The 15,741-nt window shown below is 47.4% G+C and overlaps 1 protein-coding gene across 3 annotated transcripts in view; it reads left to right on the forward strand.

Annotated features, from left to right (window-relative positions):
- Positions 1-965: 965 nt before the first annotated feature.
- Positions 966-15,741, forward strand: part of LOC144106664 (uncharacterized) — a 36,065-nt gene continuing 21,289 nt past the window's right edge. For 2 of the 3 annotated variants that reach the window (XM_077639512.1, XM_077639505.1), the window contains exon 1: positions 966-1,144. In XM_077639512.1, the coding sequence (XP_077495638.1) occupies positions 1,023-1,144 (122 nt within the window). In that variant the 5' untranslated portion in view covers positions 966-1,022. The remainder of the gene's footprint in view (positions 1,145-15,741) is intronic. The other variant, XM_077639519.1, reaches the window with a different exon arrangement.

Raw genomic sequence — 15,741 nt, forward strand, 5'->3', positions numbered from 1 at the left:
CAGCTTCTTCCTATTATGAGAGCTAAACTAAGCAGAAACAGAGAAGAGTTTCTTTGAAAACTTTTTGGAGTGAGGGTGAAGTGACGGTTATGCGACTACAGGTTTTGTCGCCAGTTTCAGCGGCACACACTGTGCTCTCGGCGAATGTAGCGCGAACAGGTGAAAAAAAACTAAACAACGGCCATAGAAAAGGTAAGGATAGCCCTTAAAAAAATTGGGGTGGCGGGGGTACAAGAGAGCTGCTTGAGGCGAGCAGCTGCGCATTTTGAATTCGCCGCCGACGGTATTCAAAATTGTTCCTGTCGGTGCCGCTCTCTCTCTTACTGCCACAGGGACAAACTGGCGGAAGATTTGAACTATGAATCAGCCAGGTGGAGCAACTCGCATCCCCGTCCGGAAACAATACTGGCTCGACGAACTGTCCCATTCAGGCTCCCGGTCGTATTTCGATAGTGATTTATGCTGACTGCCACCAGTGAAGCGCACTTGCTTTTGCGTTTCCATTGATACGCTCCACTTGTCAACGGCGGACATCGTGCAGAAGAGAACAAAGTGAGAGGAGCACGCTTGAAGCGAACGACGCCAGTGGCAGGGTGAAAAAACTGAGCAGAACAATGAAGCTCCAAAATTTCCGCGCAGCAGGCCTCATCAATCATTTACGGAAGTCCAGAAGCAGGAAGTTTTCTTAAAGTGGGTTCTTAAGAAAACTCGAAAAAAAAGCTAAGGCATAGAAAGCAGCAAGAGCGAGAACGAGAAACCAATACTGGCTCTTGTGTCCTCTCTGCGTGAGTGCTGTATATGCATAGTCAGACGGGCTGAACAAGTCGCAGCAATACGTCTCCCCCTTGCTATGTCTCATGCTTTCTGGTGCTTGCACCACTGCGCTCGAACAAAAGCGATGCTTTCCCCGAGTTGCGCCACTGCGAGAGGGCGAGAAAAGGGGCGATGGCCGACATATATATGCGCAAGAGTGCAATAGAACCACGGTACCCTTAACAAGCACCCACTTCTCTAAGGCAAGCATGGAGCCGGCAGCGAGAGCAGGTTTCGTTCGCGTCTTTCTCGCCCTGTCTTTCACTACACTCGTCTTGGCTGGCGGCCACTACAACCACCACAGGAGCAGCGGGTACGTACGTGTGCTTGGGTAGGTGAGCTTCGGTCTCTGCAACACAGCGCGTGGCTAACAAAATACCCTGGTGATTGGTTTACTGCTCCAACGAAGCTATGAAATCTTGCGGATCACGTTGCTTTTAGAGTTCAGCTAATTACTAGCTCTGGAGAAGCCTTTACTGAAATCCTGTACGGTAAGATTTCGAGCCCTGTTTACCAAGTGTCCACCCGTGTCAATGGCAGCTTCTTTCGCGGTGTGATAGCCGATCTATTTGCGTGCGTCAACAACGAATTGGCTACTGTAAAAACGACTTATGCAACAAGCCACGACACTTAGCCAGTAGACTTGGCACGAAATAGTGCCCTTGCTGTGCTCCAAATGGAGAGTGCTTAAGTTCACCATGAGCTCTTTTGGGGTACTGGACTGACTTCTTAATTACTAAGCTCTGAGGAGTTGAAGAGAAGGAGCAACTCCAATCATATTAAATCTTTTGAGTAGCTTATGAGAGATGGCACCCACGACGTCACATTCTTCTAAATATCAATATGCCTCATGGGAGCGCGATATGTACATGTCATGAAGGAATCAAGAATAAAACAGCGAAAAAAGAGGAAAGTGCACGTGTTAGGTGCCATTTAAACTTCGGCTTCTGACATGTGGTGCTATATTTTATAAGAGCCGCGTGCTCCAATGTGCAGCTGCCAACACTCACATAATGAGAAGAATTTGAAGTTGAAAGGCACGCAAAAGCAAAAAAATAAAAATAAGCATCGGTTTATACTCTTCTGGCAACAGGCGATGAGAGATTACGGCCGGTACATATAGCGGCTTTCTGGCACCTAATTGACCGTGCCTTATGTTAAATGGTAATATGAGCTTGACAGTGACGTTGTGAGCTTCAAAATCAAATGTAAGCCATAATAAGCACTAGCTACCGTGAAGGGCACTTCGTTCTGCTCTCTGATAGCAAAATGGTCGTTATAAAAGTTAGCTTCTAAAAGACTATCAATGTGCCATTGGTTGTCCCTTTCTTCTCTCTGAGGAGACTTGGTTTTACTTCAGTGTTTCCCAAATTAGGGCAGAGATCACAGATGCAGTGCGGGGTGCCTCAGTAACTTGACTAATGAACACCAGATATCTTGAATGAAAATATTTCCGCCTTTTAGTGTCAGACAAAAGCTCCTGGTAGAACACATTACGTTTTCCGTTGACAAATAAGTACATCGCAGTTTTGAGAGACAGCCTAGGGTATAGCAAGTAGTTTTTCGTCTCCCTTTCTCATCATCCCAACGTCGAAACAATGTACTCCTTGTCTTCGTGCTAATAATGCTCAGTCTTGGTTTACTGCTCGCTGCTACGCACCGAGACAGAAGAAACAGAAAAGTAGAAACGAGGTATGCCTCGTTTTTACTTCTCTGTTTCATCGCCTGTCTATTCGTCAATAGTGATGTGTAGTAGGGCGCAGGCAAACGAGATGCTCTACTCATCCAGTTTCCGAGCAAAAGCGTCCACATGGCCGGCCCTAGACTCCAATTTGACTATGCCGCTCTCCGGCTGCGCTATCATTCACTGCGGCACTTGTGCTTGTTATGCTTACAATGCATGATGTGCAAAGTATTCAGGATGTTAAGCACAGAACCATTTATCGCGGCTCTTTTATGAGCCACAGTGAAGGACACGGCTGTACGAGAGGACATTTTGCACTATTTTACATCTCTGCCTTAGAGGAGGAAAAGCCTGTGTACCCCTTCATCCGCTTCAAGTGTGTAAAGCTTGTGCCTAAATTTCGGCAAGGTTTGGCAGAAGAGCAATTACTGAGTGCTGCCAAAAGTCTCTTTTCGACGCATGGAGGCTTGGTTAGTCTGCAGTGAAGAAAAGGACATAGAAAAGAAGATTATATTGGCTTTAGCGCTGCCGACTTTTCTTGAATAGAGTGCGCATCTCATGAAACTTGAGCGAACCTTTAAGGCTATACAGCTCTGCTACCCATACCCAGCTTTCCCAGTCGAAAAATACAACAGCGCCGATCCCAAAATACAACAGAAATTTCTTTCGACCTTTCGTTAGAACAGAGTTTTCTGTATTAATGCGAAGTTGTCTGTTGATGCGACAGAACTGGCTCGGTCGTTTCAAGAGACTGCTCAATACTACAGAAAATCGTGTTGTTACTACATGAATTTTTGTTAGCAGGTCTCAAAATAGTAGAGGAAAATGTTCTATGACGAGAGAAAAACACCTCACGTTTTTCGATATGGTCCCTGGACATCAGTAACATCTAGTGGCCGCCAGTAGCCAACACTTCCATGACGATGGTTTAAATTTGTAATTTAGAGAAACCTGAAGAGTCGCGAGAGATGGTGATCATCATGACCGATTATTTCTGCTTGCTGCAAAATTTCATCAATAAAATGTTTCCATCGCTCATAGCAATTATTTCAGATTGCCTAAGGGAATATATTAGATGTATGAGCATTCGAAATTCCCGCATGGGGTGGGTGAATGGCTGAATGGGTGGGACGGACGGACGGATGCATGGATGGATGCAAGGTACGAGCGTCCCCTTTAATATCTCTAGAAGGAGGACTCGCCATGCTCGTTTTTTAAAGCGAACGGTCTACTTCACAACAAAAGCTGCAAAAGCCGGGCTGCCGGTGAAGACCGTGTAAATAAATAAATAAATAAATAAATAAATAAATAAAGTAACTATTGCCGCGACTGCGATTCGAGCCCGCCGTGGAGCGATCAGCTTCACTGGCCACTGCAAGAAAGCACCATGCCATAGCCGATCACGCCTCGCGTTAAAGTTCAACGCACTCTAGAGCTGTATATGTAACATCAACATCTTCGTCAACTTCCATCTGCGGCGCGAACATATCTTTCATTTCATTTCATTTCATTTATTTACCTTAAAGGCCCCTTTCGGGGTATTACATAAGGGGTGGGGTAATCAAAAATTGGTACATTTTTTCACGATGACATATGAAGTTCAATATTGGCGTTGAAGAGTGACGGGCAGGTGATAGCAGCAGCGGAGTGGGAGAGGCCGTTCCAGTCTGACGCTGCTCGTGGAAAGAAAGAGGTGGAGAAGGTTACAGTACGGGCACGTGGACGAGTAACTTGAAGGGGGTGACCAGTGCGATGTGATATGCGCGGCGGAGGTGCGCAGATGTATGGTTCATGGCCGAGTGAGCTGTAATAAAATTTATGAAAAAGAGATAGGGTTGCGACGCGACGACGGCAAGAAAGACTTCGTAAGTTGGACAGTGATTTCAGGGATGTCACACTGACCTCGTATGAATATTGGGAGTGAATGAAACGGGCGGCGCGATTTTACACGGCTTCAAGTGCATCGATTTTGATATGCTTGATGGGGGCTCCAAATGGGGGATGCGTATTCTAGTTTTGGTCTTACCAATGATGTGTAAGCGAGTAATTTGACCTCTTTTGTGGCGTGACGCAAATGGCGCTTCAGATAGCCAAGGGTTCTGTTTGCAGATGAAATAACATTAGTAACCTCGACCAGGGCCTAACATGAGCCTCATATTGTCTTCAGGCGCTCCGACGACCCAACAAAGCAAAACCATGAGCCAAATGGGCTTAAAAGGTCTACTCAGTTAAACTACGTCAAAATCCTACAATTTTTTTCATTTAGTCGAGCTGACGATGTGGCGATTATTGACTATATTGAAGAAAATCTTGTGATTACATGTGATGAGGAAAGCTCTTGGCAACGGTTTGCTAATGTGCTTAGGCATTGTATTAAAGATTACGTTCCAGACAGAAAAACATTTAAAAAGCGGAAACATCCATGGATTACTCGTGAAATTATACACATTAAGCGTAGACTTAAGAGATATCGTAAAAAGCATGGGACGTCAACGCCGCTGTTTAAAGACATCAAACATGACCGGTTATCAAAAGTGAGCAGCGCCAGGACTAAATATTTTTCGCACACTTTAGCAGAGTTTCTAAAGTCTGATCCGCAGAAATTTTGGCGGCACTTGAGAAGACCCAAAGATGCACTTACCAAAATAAAAGAGACAAGATTATCACGGACGCTGCCGAAATAGCTGAGAATTTTAACCAGTATTTCTACGAGGTGTTCTCAGAATTAGTTGAATATGAAATAAAAGCAGCGGCTGCACCAGAGGAGGGCATTGAAGTGACTCGTGAGGGTGTCCTGGCGATGCTCTTAAAACTGGACACTAAAAATCCGCTGGACCCGATGGTCTTCCCAATGCATTTTTGAGGCGATACGCAGAACAAATATCAGGTTGCCTGGCAGACATTTTTAAACTATCATTAGCATGCGGAAAACGTCCTTCAGATTGGAAAATAGCACGTGTGTTTCCTGTGTATAAAAAAGGTGATCGTCTGTCAGTTTCAAATTATCGGCCTGTTTTCATAACATGCAGTTGCTGTAAGATGTTGGAGCACATTGTAGCCGGCTACCTGCGAAAGTTTCTGAGCAATCATAATCTTCTGTCTGATTGTCAACACGGGTTTAGGCAGGGTTTATCTACAGTTACTCAGACTGTTCTGGCTGTGCACGACTTTGCGCGGGTGCTTGATATGTCCGGGCAAACGGACGTGGTTTTCTTTGATTTTAGCAAGGCCTTTGATAAGGTGCCACATGGTAAACTTCTCTATAAGATGGAATGTATGGGTGTGCCTTTTTTTATCATTCGGTGGGTTCAAGCATACCTACAGACAGACGGCAATATGTAGAAATTAATAAGACCGTTTCAAGTGTTGTTAATGTTCAATCAGGAGTCCCCCAAGGAAGTGTGCTTGGGCCATTGTTGTTTTTAATATATGCTAATGATTTAGTTGCGGTCGTACCTGAAGATGTTTCTGTTAAGTTATTCGCAGACGACTGTGTTGTGTTTAAACAAATTTCGTCCGAATATGACCACAGCTCTGTACAAAAAGCAGTTTTTGCCATTGAAAAATGGTGTCTTAAATGGGATATGAAACTTAATATTGCAAAAACTGTCGTCTTACGTATAACTAGAAAAAAGTCTCCAAGTTTGCTGCCCTACCTTATTCGCGGTAATAGGATTTTGGAAGTTGAGCAATATAAATATTTAGGTATAACAGTTGACAGTAAGTTAAAATGGTCGTCACACATTAGTAATATTTCTACAGCCGCATTGAGAAAGCTATGGGTTTTACGTAGAAAGCTAAAAACTGCCCCAGCACACATGAAAAAATTGGCTTACGAAACTTGTGTGCGGTCTTTACTCGAATATGCCTCAGTCGTTTGGGACCCGTACACGAAAAAGGACATAATGGTCCTTGAAAAAGTAAATAGGAAAGCGGTTAGGTTTATATACGGAAAATGCAAAAGGGAAGACTCTCCATCACAGTTAATGATGTCAAATGAAATTCCTACGCTAGAAGTCCGCCGAAAGATTAATAGATTGGTATTCTTGTTTAATAGTTTAACAAGTAAAAATAAATTGAAGCTACCGGAGTGCATTAAGCGTCCTCTAGTGAGAAGGACTCGGAACGGTCTTGAACATTCACTTACTCCCCTTTTCGCCAAAACTAACAGTTTTAAATACAGGTTTTTCCCTAGAACAGTGCAAGATTCGAATTCGCTACCGGAATCTCTGTTTTCCTCGCAAAATTTTTCTGATGCGTTAAATCGTCTATTTACCTGCTAATATTGATTATATGTATGTTTTGTATACGTGTGCTGCTGATATTGTATAAGTTTATTGTCTGGTTTATTCTTTTGGTATCCGTGCGCTGCTAACATTGTATAAATTTATTCTTTTGGTTTTATTCTTTTGGTCTCCGTGTGCTGCTAATATTGAATAACTTTATTCTTTTGGTTATGTATCATTATATGTTCACTCCTGCTTGGGCCAAGCAGTGGCCTGCAGTATTATGAAATAAATAAATAAATAAATAAATAAATAAATACATATTTCATTAACGCTTCCATGGGCGCAATAAATCGGTCTGTAAATTAGCCGTTTTCCTTGATTATAACTTTTAATAAAGCGCTTTTAACCTTCAGTCGCCTGTCTGATTTTGAGCCACCAATTCTGAAACTGATTTAATTAATTTCTAACGCCGACTCACCGACCTGACCATCGTTATCTCTGAATCCAAGGGTGGAACCGTCACGTTCTACTATAAGATGTTCAATTATTTCTAGGAATTTACACACACTGAGCATGTGTCATATTCATGGTTAAACTTCTTTTTGCAGCTTCGCGCTCTAAGACGCGTAGATCTAGCTTCAAAGAGCAGGGCACTGCCGGTGAGTTATCGTAGAACTGTCCGTTCTTTATCTCCCTTGGCCAGTTTATATATACAGCCGAGCCCATTTATAACGAACCTGACGGTCTCGAGGGTTTCCTTCGTTATAAACGACGTTTGTAGTAAGTGGACTCTGCGCATAACAGCTAAAATATTGTCAGGACTCGGTAGAACTCCGAGGAGAGCTTAAAGTAAAACGGTCTACTGGTTAACCAGAAAAAGTCCCTGCGCACTTCAGCTTCTTCTTCTTGCCTCGCGCTCGTAGACCAAGTCTTCATCTTTGGCGTCTTCTTGCATGCGGCATTTGCCCCCTCCTCAGGAAGCATCGTCTCGATGGTAACAAAAGGAAGTAGGAGGTCAAGATCGGTCCGAGTAGTACGGCTTCATACCTACAACATGGACGACGTCGACTTGTTGCTGGCGTCGCTTGGATGTCGATAACCCATCCGGCACCACCTCATACGTGACGTCGGTTAAACGTCGCAGCACAACATAGGGCCCGAAGTACCGCCGTACTAATTTTTCGGAGAGTCCACGACGGCGAATAGGCGTCCAGACCCACACTTTGTCGCCAGGTTCATACATGACATGTCTGTGGCGAACATTGTAGCGTCGTGCGTCAGCCTCCTGCTGAGTTCTGATGCGCACACGCGCTAGTTGGCGGGCTTCCTCTGCGCGCTGTGCGAATTCCTCGGCTTCCTGATCGACATCGTCGCCGACGACATTCGGGAGCAGCATGGCATCTAGCATAGTTGTCACTGGTCGGCTATGAAGAAGGCTGAAAGGCGTCATGCGAGTGGTGTCTTGTTGTGCCGTATTGTAGGCGAACGTGACGTAGGGAAGAATTTCGTCCCAATTCCTGTGGTCTACGTCCACGTACATACAGAGCATGTCTACGATTGTCTTATTGAGGCGTTCCGTCAATCCATTGGTTTGTCGGTGATAGGCCGTCGCTTTACGATGACTGGTACCTCTGAGGCGTAGAACGGTTTCCAAAAGCTCGGCCGTAAAGGCAGTTCTTCGGTCAGTTATAATGAGTGCTGGAGCGCCATGCCTGAGGACAATGTTCTCAACGAAGAACCGAGCTGCTTCGGCGGCGGTACCCCTGGGCAGAGCCTTTGTCTCCGCGTAGCGAGTTAGATAATAGGTGGCGACAATTATCCATTTATTCCCGGCAGTAGACGTCGGAAATGGTCCCAGGAGGTCCATGCCAATTTGCTTGAAAGATTTCTTTGGCACTTGAAGAGGGTGGAGTAGACCGGGTGGTTTTTAAGGGGGTGATTTACGACGTTGGCAGTCTACGCACATCCGTACATAGTGCTTCACTGTCGCCGGTAGTTTCGGCCAGTAGTATCCGCGCTGTACTCTAGCCAACGTGCGGGTGTAGCCTAGGTGGCCGGCGGTTGGCTCGTCGTGACACGCTTGCCAGATTTCCGTGCGAACAGCTGTTGGGACGACGAGTAGATGACTGTTCCCCCCAGGACGGAAGTTCTTGTAACTTACGTCGTTGCAAAGGAAGAATGACGAGAGGCTGCGGGCGAAAATCTTAGGCACATCCGTAGTTCGCTTCGCCAAGAAACCAATAAGAGGGAGCAATTCCTGGTCCTCTCTCTGCTGTTGGGCAAGAGTTGCATCATCTATGACTCCTAAAAAAGCAGTGTCTTCATCGGTAATTGTGGAGGGTCCGACTGGTGCTCGCGAAAGGCAGTCAGCATCCGCATGCTTCTTTCCGGATTTGTAAATAACCGTCATGTCGGACTCTTGTAACCGAAGGCTCCAACGCGCGAGTCTCCCTGAAGGGTCCTTTAAGTTCGTCAGCCAACAGAGAGAGTGATGGTTGCTAACGACTTGAAAGGGGCGAGCGTACAAGTAAGGGCGGAATTTCATAACCACGCATACAACTGGAAGGCATTCTTTTTCTGTTGCCGAGTAGTTCGCTTCAGCTTTAGACAGAGTCCTGCTGGCATAAGCAACCACTTTTCCCACACCATCCTGGCGCAGCACCAATACAGCACCTAAACCGACATTGCTTGCATCGGTATGAAGCAGAGTGGGGGCGTCGTCATCAAAGTGCGCCAGGACAGGTGGCGTCTGCAAGCGTCTCCGGAGTTTATTAAAAGCTTGGTGCTCTTCTTCACCCCAGCGAAAGACAGCGTTGTCGCGTGTCAGTGAAATTAATGGCCAGGCTTTTCGTGAGAAGCCAGCAATAAATCGAAGTTAATAGGCGCAAAGCCCCAGGAAGAGCCTAAGCGTCTTTTTGTCCGTAGGTGTTGGAAACTTGGCGACTACGGAGAGCTTTTTCGGGATCAGGCCGGACACCTTCTTGGCTAACAATGTGTCCTAAGAATTGCAGCTCCTCGTAACCAAAGTGGCACTTCTCGGGTTTTAGTGTGAGGCGCGCAGATAGTATGGCCTAAAAAACAGCTACCAAACGGCGTAGATGCTCCTCGAAGGTTGCCGAAAACACGATCACGTCGTCAAGATACACCAGGCATGTTTGCCACTTGAGTTCTGAGAGCACAGTGTCCATCAGCCTCTGAAATGTTGCTGGTGCCGAGCCTAAACCGAATGGAAGAACCTTAAACTCATACAATCCGTCAGGAGTGATGAATGCTGTCTTCTCCCGATCCCTCTCATCTACTTCAATTTGCCAATATCCACTTTTCAAATCTATTGAAGAGAAGTAACGTGCATTTCGTAGCCGATCAATCGAATCATCGATGCGAGGGAGGGGGTACACGTCTTTTTTGGTCACTTGATTGAGCTTGTGGTAGTTAATGCAAAATGGTAAGCTGCCGTCCTTTTTTTTAACAAGTACCACGGGGGAAGCCAAGGGACTCTGTGACGGCTGGATAACGTCGTCTCGAAGCATTTCGGCCACCTGACGGTGAATAGCCTCACGCTCTTTCGGAGCCACACGGTAAGGATTTAGTCGAATCGGGCGAATCGCGTCATCCGTGATAATGCGATGTTTGGTCAAAGGTGTTTGGCCGACCCGCGATTCTGAAGCAAAAGAGTCTCGAAAGTGATCTATGAGATCCAAAAGACGTTCCCGTTCTGAAGACGACAGATTTGGGCTCACATCGACAATGGGTGCGGGCGCCTTGCTCACTGATCCTTCCAGTTGCAGCGCGAAATAGTCCTGGTCACTTGGGACGCTATCGAAGAAGGCCACAGTTGTGCCTTTCGGAATTTGCCGACGCTCGTCGCTGGAGTTTGTCAACATCACTTAGGCGTGCCCATTGGCCAAACTGACTAGTCCTCGAGCTTTAGAAACACCTCGGCTGAGTATCAGGGTGACGGCTCATTCGGCGACGCTATCGCCGGTATGCGCCACGTCGCACTTCACTTCAACAAGAGAGCACGATCGCGGAGGTAATGTCACCCCCTCATTGGCAACTCGTAAGGGCATCAGTGGTACTTGCGCATAACCAAGGTCTCCATGATTTTTGGTGAAGGCAACGACGTTGTCCCGAAAGCTGATCACAGCCCCATGAAGGCGCAGAAAGTCCATTCCCAAGATGAGGTCTTTGCAACAGTCTGAGAGGATAACGAAGCTGCCAACGAACACTGAGTTTCCAATTCCTATGCGGTCAGTGCACTTCCCAGTCTGTGCCAGTAGCTGACCCCTAGCAGTTCTTATTACTGGCACAGTCCATTCGGTTTTTACTTTGCGCAGCTTGTCAGCCTGTTTTTTACTAATGATTTAAAAATCCTCCCCGGTATCCACCAGAGCATGTACCTCCAGCCCATCAATGCAAACGGCGAGCTCAGTGCTAACAACGTCGTCTGGGTTGCTCGTCTCTCTCGGCATTTGCGGCGGAAGTGCGGTAAGGTCGGTGCTGTTATTTTTGTCGTCGGGGCTGCTTATCTGGTTCGTCATGTTCGGCGCTAATGTAGGCGGCATTTTCGGTGGTAGTGCGGCAGCGTCAATGTGAACAGGGGCGTCACAGTCATGGGTTGCGGTCGGCAGTTGCGGCGGTAGTGAGGGCTTTGAAACTTTTCGACTGGTTGCAACCTCCACTCGCGAGGTTGCGGCGGTTAGTTTCCCCGGCGAGCACGCGGGGTCTGCCGTCCGCTAACGTCAGCATCGCTACGACGCGTCGGTGATGAATATTGCCGTGGAGATGGGGAGCGGCGGCGGAGGGCGGTGAGTCGGCATCCGTGCTTAGCGGCGGGTCCTCGAGTTGGGCACGGCCAACGTCGAAATGGCGTCGAGCAGAACCAGGCGGAAAGCCCCTCTTGGCGGTAGCGGCAGTACCGATACACATAGCCAGGTTGTCCGCAGAAGAAGCAGAGTGGTCGGCTGTCATAAGAGCGCCGCAGGTCAGTTCGGCGCGGCTGAGGGCGGCCGGGATGTGCCCACTGAGGCTCCTGGAAGAACCGCGTCTGCTGACGGCTCGCTGAGCTCGGTGGGGCGTGGTCTGGCGGCGGACGACGAAGGACTTCTGCATAGCTCGCGGTTTGCGGCTCCGGCTCATAGTAAGGCGCCGTGTTGACGGCCGTGTTGCTGTTGGGTTGGGGCACGTGGTATGGTTCGCAAACGGCTGCCGCGCTGTCAACTGGATGAGACTCGTGGTATGGTGCAGACGGTGACAGAGCATGCCGGAGCTCTTTCCTAACGGCTGCCGAGACGGCGTCTGGTGACTGAACGCTCGTAGCAGTAATTCGCTGCAGCTCCTCAAGGACAATTCCTTGAATGAGGTCTCGAAGAGTATTCCCATCGGTTGCAGTGAGTGCCGCCGTAGTCGGTGGAACACCGGTGAAGGGTCGGTCGTACTTGCGGCATTGTTCTTGGAGGGCTCGCTTTATAGCTGTAGCGTCCGTGACGAACTCAGTGACGGTTTGATGTGGGTTGCGCACCAAGCCGGCAAACACCTGCTCCTTGACGCCATGCATGAGATGTCGTAGCTTCCTTTGCTCAGTCATATCGGGGTCGGCACGGCGAAAAAGTCGAGCCATGTCTTCCGCAAACATAGCTACACTTTCATTTGGCTTCTGGACGCGCACTTCAAGCAGGCGCAGCGCATTCTCTCGTCGATCAGTAGTGGCAAAAGTGTCCACCAGCTGGCGGCGGAAGACATTCCATGTGGACAAGCTGGCCTCGTGGTTTTCATACCAAGTTCTAGCAGTATCCTGAAGTGCAAAATAAACATTGCAAAGCTTCTGGTCCACGCTCCACTGGTTGAACTTGGCCACTCGTTCAAACTGGTCGAGCCAGTCTTCCATATCTTCAAACGCGTTCCCGCGGAAGCACTCCGGTACCTTGGTGTTGTGAAGAGTCACCGACGTAGGGATGGGAGGTGCCATGACTTGGAAGAACCGGCGAACTTTGACGTTTGAAGAGTCGCCCGGTAGATGGTTGTACTCCGGGGAAAGGCCTAGACGTCGGCGGCTAGCGCGATGGACAGGCGTGTCGATGTCCGGGACTCGCTGTGGACTGCCGGAAAGAGTCCTGTGCATACCCAGCACTTCCACCAGTGTCAGGAATCGGTAGAACCCCGAGGAAAGCTGAAGGTAAAACGGTTTACTGGTTAACCAGAAAAAGTCCCTCCGCACTTCAGCTTCTTCTTGCCTCGCGTTCGTAGACCAAGTCTTCATCTTTGGCGTCTTTTTGCATGCGGCAATATTATCGCCGTCATCATCATCACCTTTGCTACGCCAATTGCAAACAGCAGGTAACGACGGACAGGCCACAGCAAAGAGAAACGACACGAGGCTGTCCTGTCCCTTTACTGTGTGCTGTCCCTCGTTGGCTGCTGTTTATTGCAATATGAACCAACTAGCTAAGATCGAGTCCATCCTTCTACGCCCATTGCAGGGCAAACGCCCCTCCCATTTCTGCCCACATAACTCTGTCCGCTGCCAGCCGCGGGCAACTTATCCACACAAATTTCTTAATAAACCAATTAACCCTGGGTCCTTAGTCTCTAGCGGCTGCAGAGCAACTGAACAAGGCGGCGCTCAGACATGTGAAGCAGGGGAAAGTGGTAAGAATATCTGGCTCCTGACAGTCCGCCATTGGAAACTGAACCTAGTAGCGTTTCACGCTAGAACCTTCTCCAGTGAGTCTAGTCTAGCATGGCTATTCTAGTAACTAGCGGACATTGAACGGGTTGTGGTAGGGCTTAGTGAGGTTACGAAGAGAGATGAGGCGTTTAAAGCGCAAACGGAGAAAAGAGAATCACGAACAGGTTATCATCTAAGCGATTGCCCCTTCTGAATCCCTTCTGGACCCCTTCTGAAGTTTATTGAGTATCTTATTACATCTACCCATGTCCGCATTTTTAATTTCACCACCTATATTCTCAGCGTGTATATAATAGATGATATCGTAATCGGTCTGAAATATTTTATGTTTGTCCTGGCTACTTTTCGTCGGTAAATAAAATTCATTTTATTTTGTCACCAGCCGTCGGGAGTTTGCTTAGTTTTGCAATGCTTTCAGCGATATTTCCTTGCTTGGGCCAAGTTCATTATTCAGCTTCATTGGAATTTCGTCTATTCCTGCGGATGTGCATTTAGAAATATTTTCCTCCCCTTTTTGAAATATTACTGGTCAGTTCAAACCTCCTTTCAAACTATGCTGTCCTTTGCCGCTTCTTCATGCGAGGAGGCTGCCCTATCATCGCTCGTAAATGATTCCGCTATAATTGACGTAATGTATTTCACAGCGCCGTCTCCCTAAAAAAGTTGTCCGTTAGCATCTTGAATTTGTTCCTCCGTTCTTTGATTCCTGTTAACCACGTACCTTAGATGGTACCAGAATTTTTTTGGCCCACCTTTGGTTACATCGTGAACTTGAGGCAGCGATCAGTGGACTGGTTTATTTTACTTACCCTGCACGAGGAACTGCACCGATAAGATTCCCATTTTGGGCCTATGCAATCTTGAGAAAACTGCGCCTTCTTTGCCTCTCTGTGTTGTCTTGAAGGAACCCGTCGTTGCTCAATGACCTCCTTAATTTCGTTATTCGACAATCTTCATGGCTTCCTCGCTTCTTTCCAGCAGTTTTCCACTTGTTTCATTTTCGTTCGAAGGAGTAGTTATCATAATCGCACTTTTCCATTGTGTGATTCCCTATTCCTTCCTGAACGCCTGCTGCTAATACCGTTGTTTGTTCGGCGTTTAATTTTGGGTTTCCTTTTTGCGCTTTATGCATTACTCTTTTCATCAAGGCACTCATTTGCAGGCTAATACGTTTATGATCATTTCCATATTGTACTTCCCCTGCTCGGCCTTGTGCGACATATATTAATATTGTGAAGCCAGGCTAGGCCGAGAGGGCAAGACGGCCGTGTCTGGCGCTCATTCGAAAGGTGAACCCGAGGCGCGTGCCACAGGCGGAGCCCTGGGATGATGATGGTGTCTACAAGCAAAAAAAGATGATCCAGGGAAGGCTCTCAATATTGTTATATTTCTGGAACGCCATAATTTGACCTGCTCATGGGCTGCTGACCTTAGAGCAGCGAACCGTGAAAAACTCGCAGCAGAGGCCTTAAGGTTGTAACATCATTGCGAATGTAATCTCTTGTGAAAACAGCAGCCAACTGGTGTGATCTTGTTATCTTCATACTGCGCAGTATTTTCCGCGTGCTGGAGCGCGGTTCAGCGAAATTATCGCACATATGATAGCGAGAGCTAGCTGCTGACAACTTCAGGAAAGAAGCAAAAAACGTCTTGACAGCACAAAACGTGCAGGCTGCTTTCCACGTCACACTATAATTTATAACGAAGTGGTTCTGCGAGAAATAACACTCCCATAATCTAAGAGAACACTTTGATGTTGATTAGATACTTTGTGTTTTTCTTCAGACTGTAATCCTACATAGCGATGGAGCCGATTATTCATCTTTAAAGGGGTTCTGAAACACATTCTGAGGAGAGGACATCAACTTGCTCAATCACTGCATTGTGTTGTCATGAAACCTAAGCCAAATAATACACTTCTACAAGCAGCAGAGGACCCACAATTACGGGCGAGCCCTTGCCGGCGACTTTTTCATGCCTCCGTCGCTCACATCTACGTATACATGTTGAGAAATGGCTAATGGTTGGAGTCGTTCAGACGTCTGGCAGCTACCGTGGCCGCGGCCAATAAGCCGCGTAGCTCCAGCGGGTCAGGAAGCTCTCCCGCAGAGGTGGGACCGGCGGAGAAGCGCCGACCTTTCAGCGTGCAAAAAGTGACGAGAGGAGAGGGAAACGCGCGAAGACGCTGGAATTGAAATTCTGACTACAGACAACTCTGTTTCTACAAAGCGCATTAAAAAAATTTTCCTGTGCAATATTCATGAAGTGGCGTGCTTTCACATCCCAGGCATACCGCAAGTTTATTAGAGCCCCTTAGAGCCCCTTTA

The sequence above is a fragment of the Amblyomma americanum genome, chromosome 1, assembly GCF_052857255.1.
Source record: "Amblyomma americanum isolate KBUSLIRL-KWMA chromosome 1, ASM5285725v1, whole genome shotgun sequence".
NCBI classification, from domain to species: domain Eukaryota; kingdom Metazoa; phylum Arthropoda; class Arachnida; order Ixodida; family Ixodidae; genus Amblyomma; species Amblyomma americanum.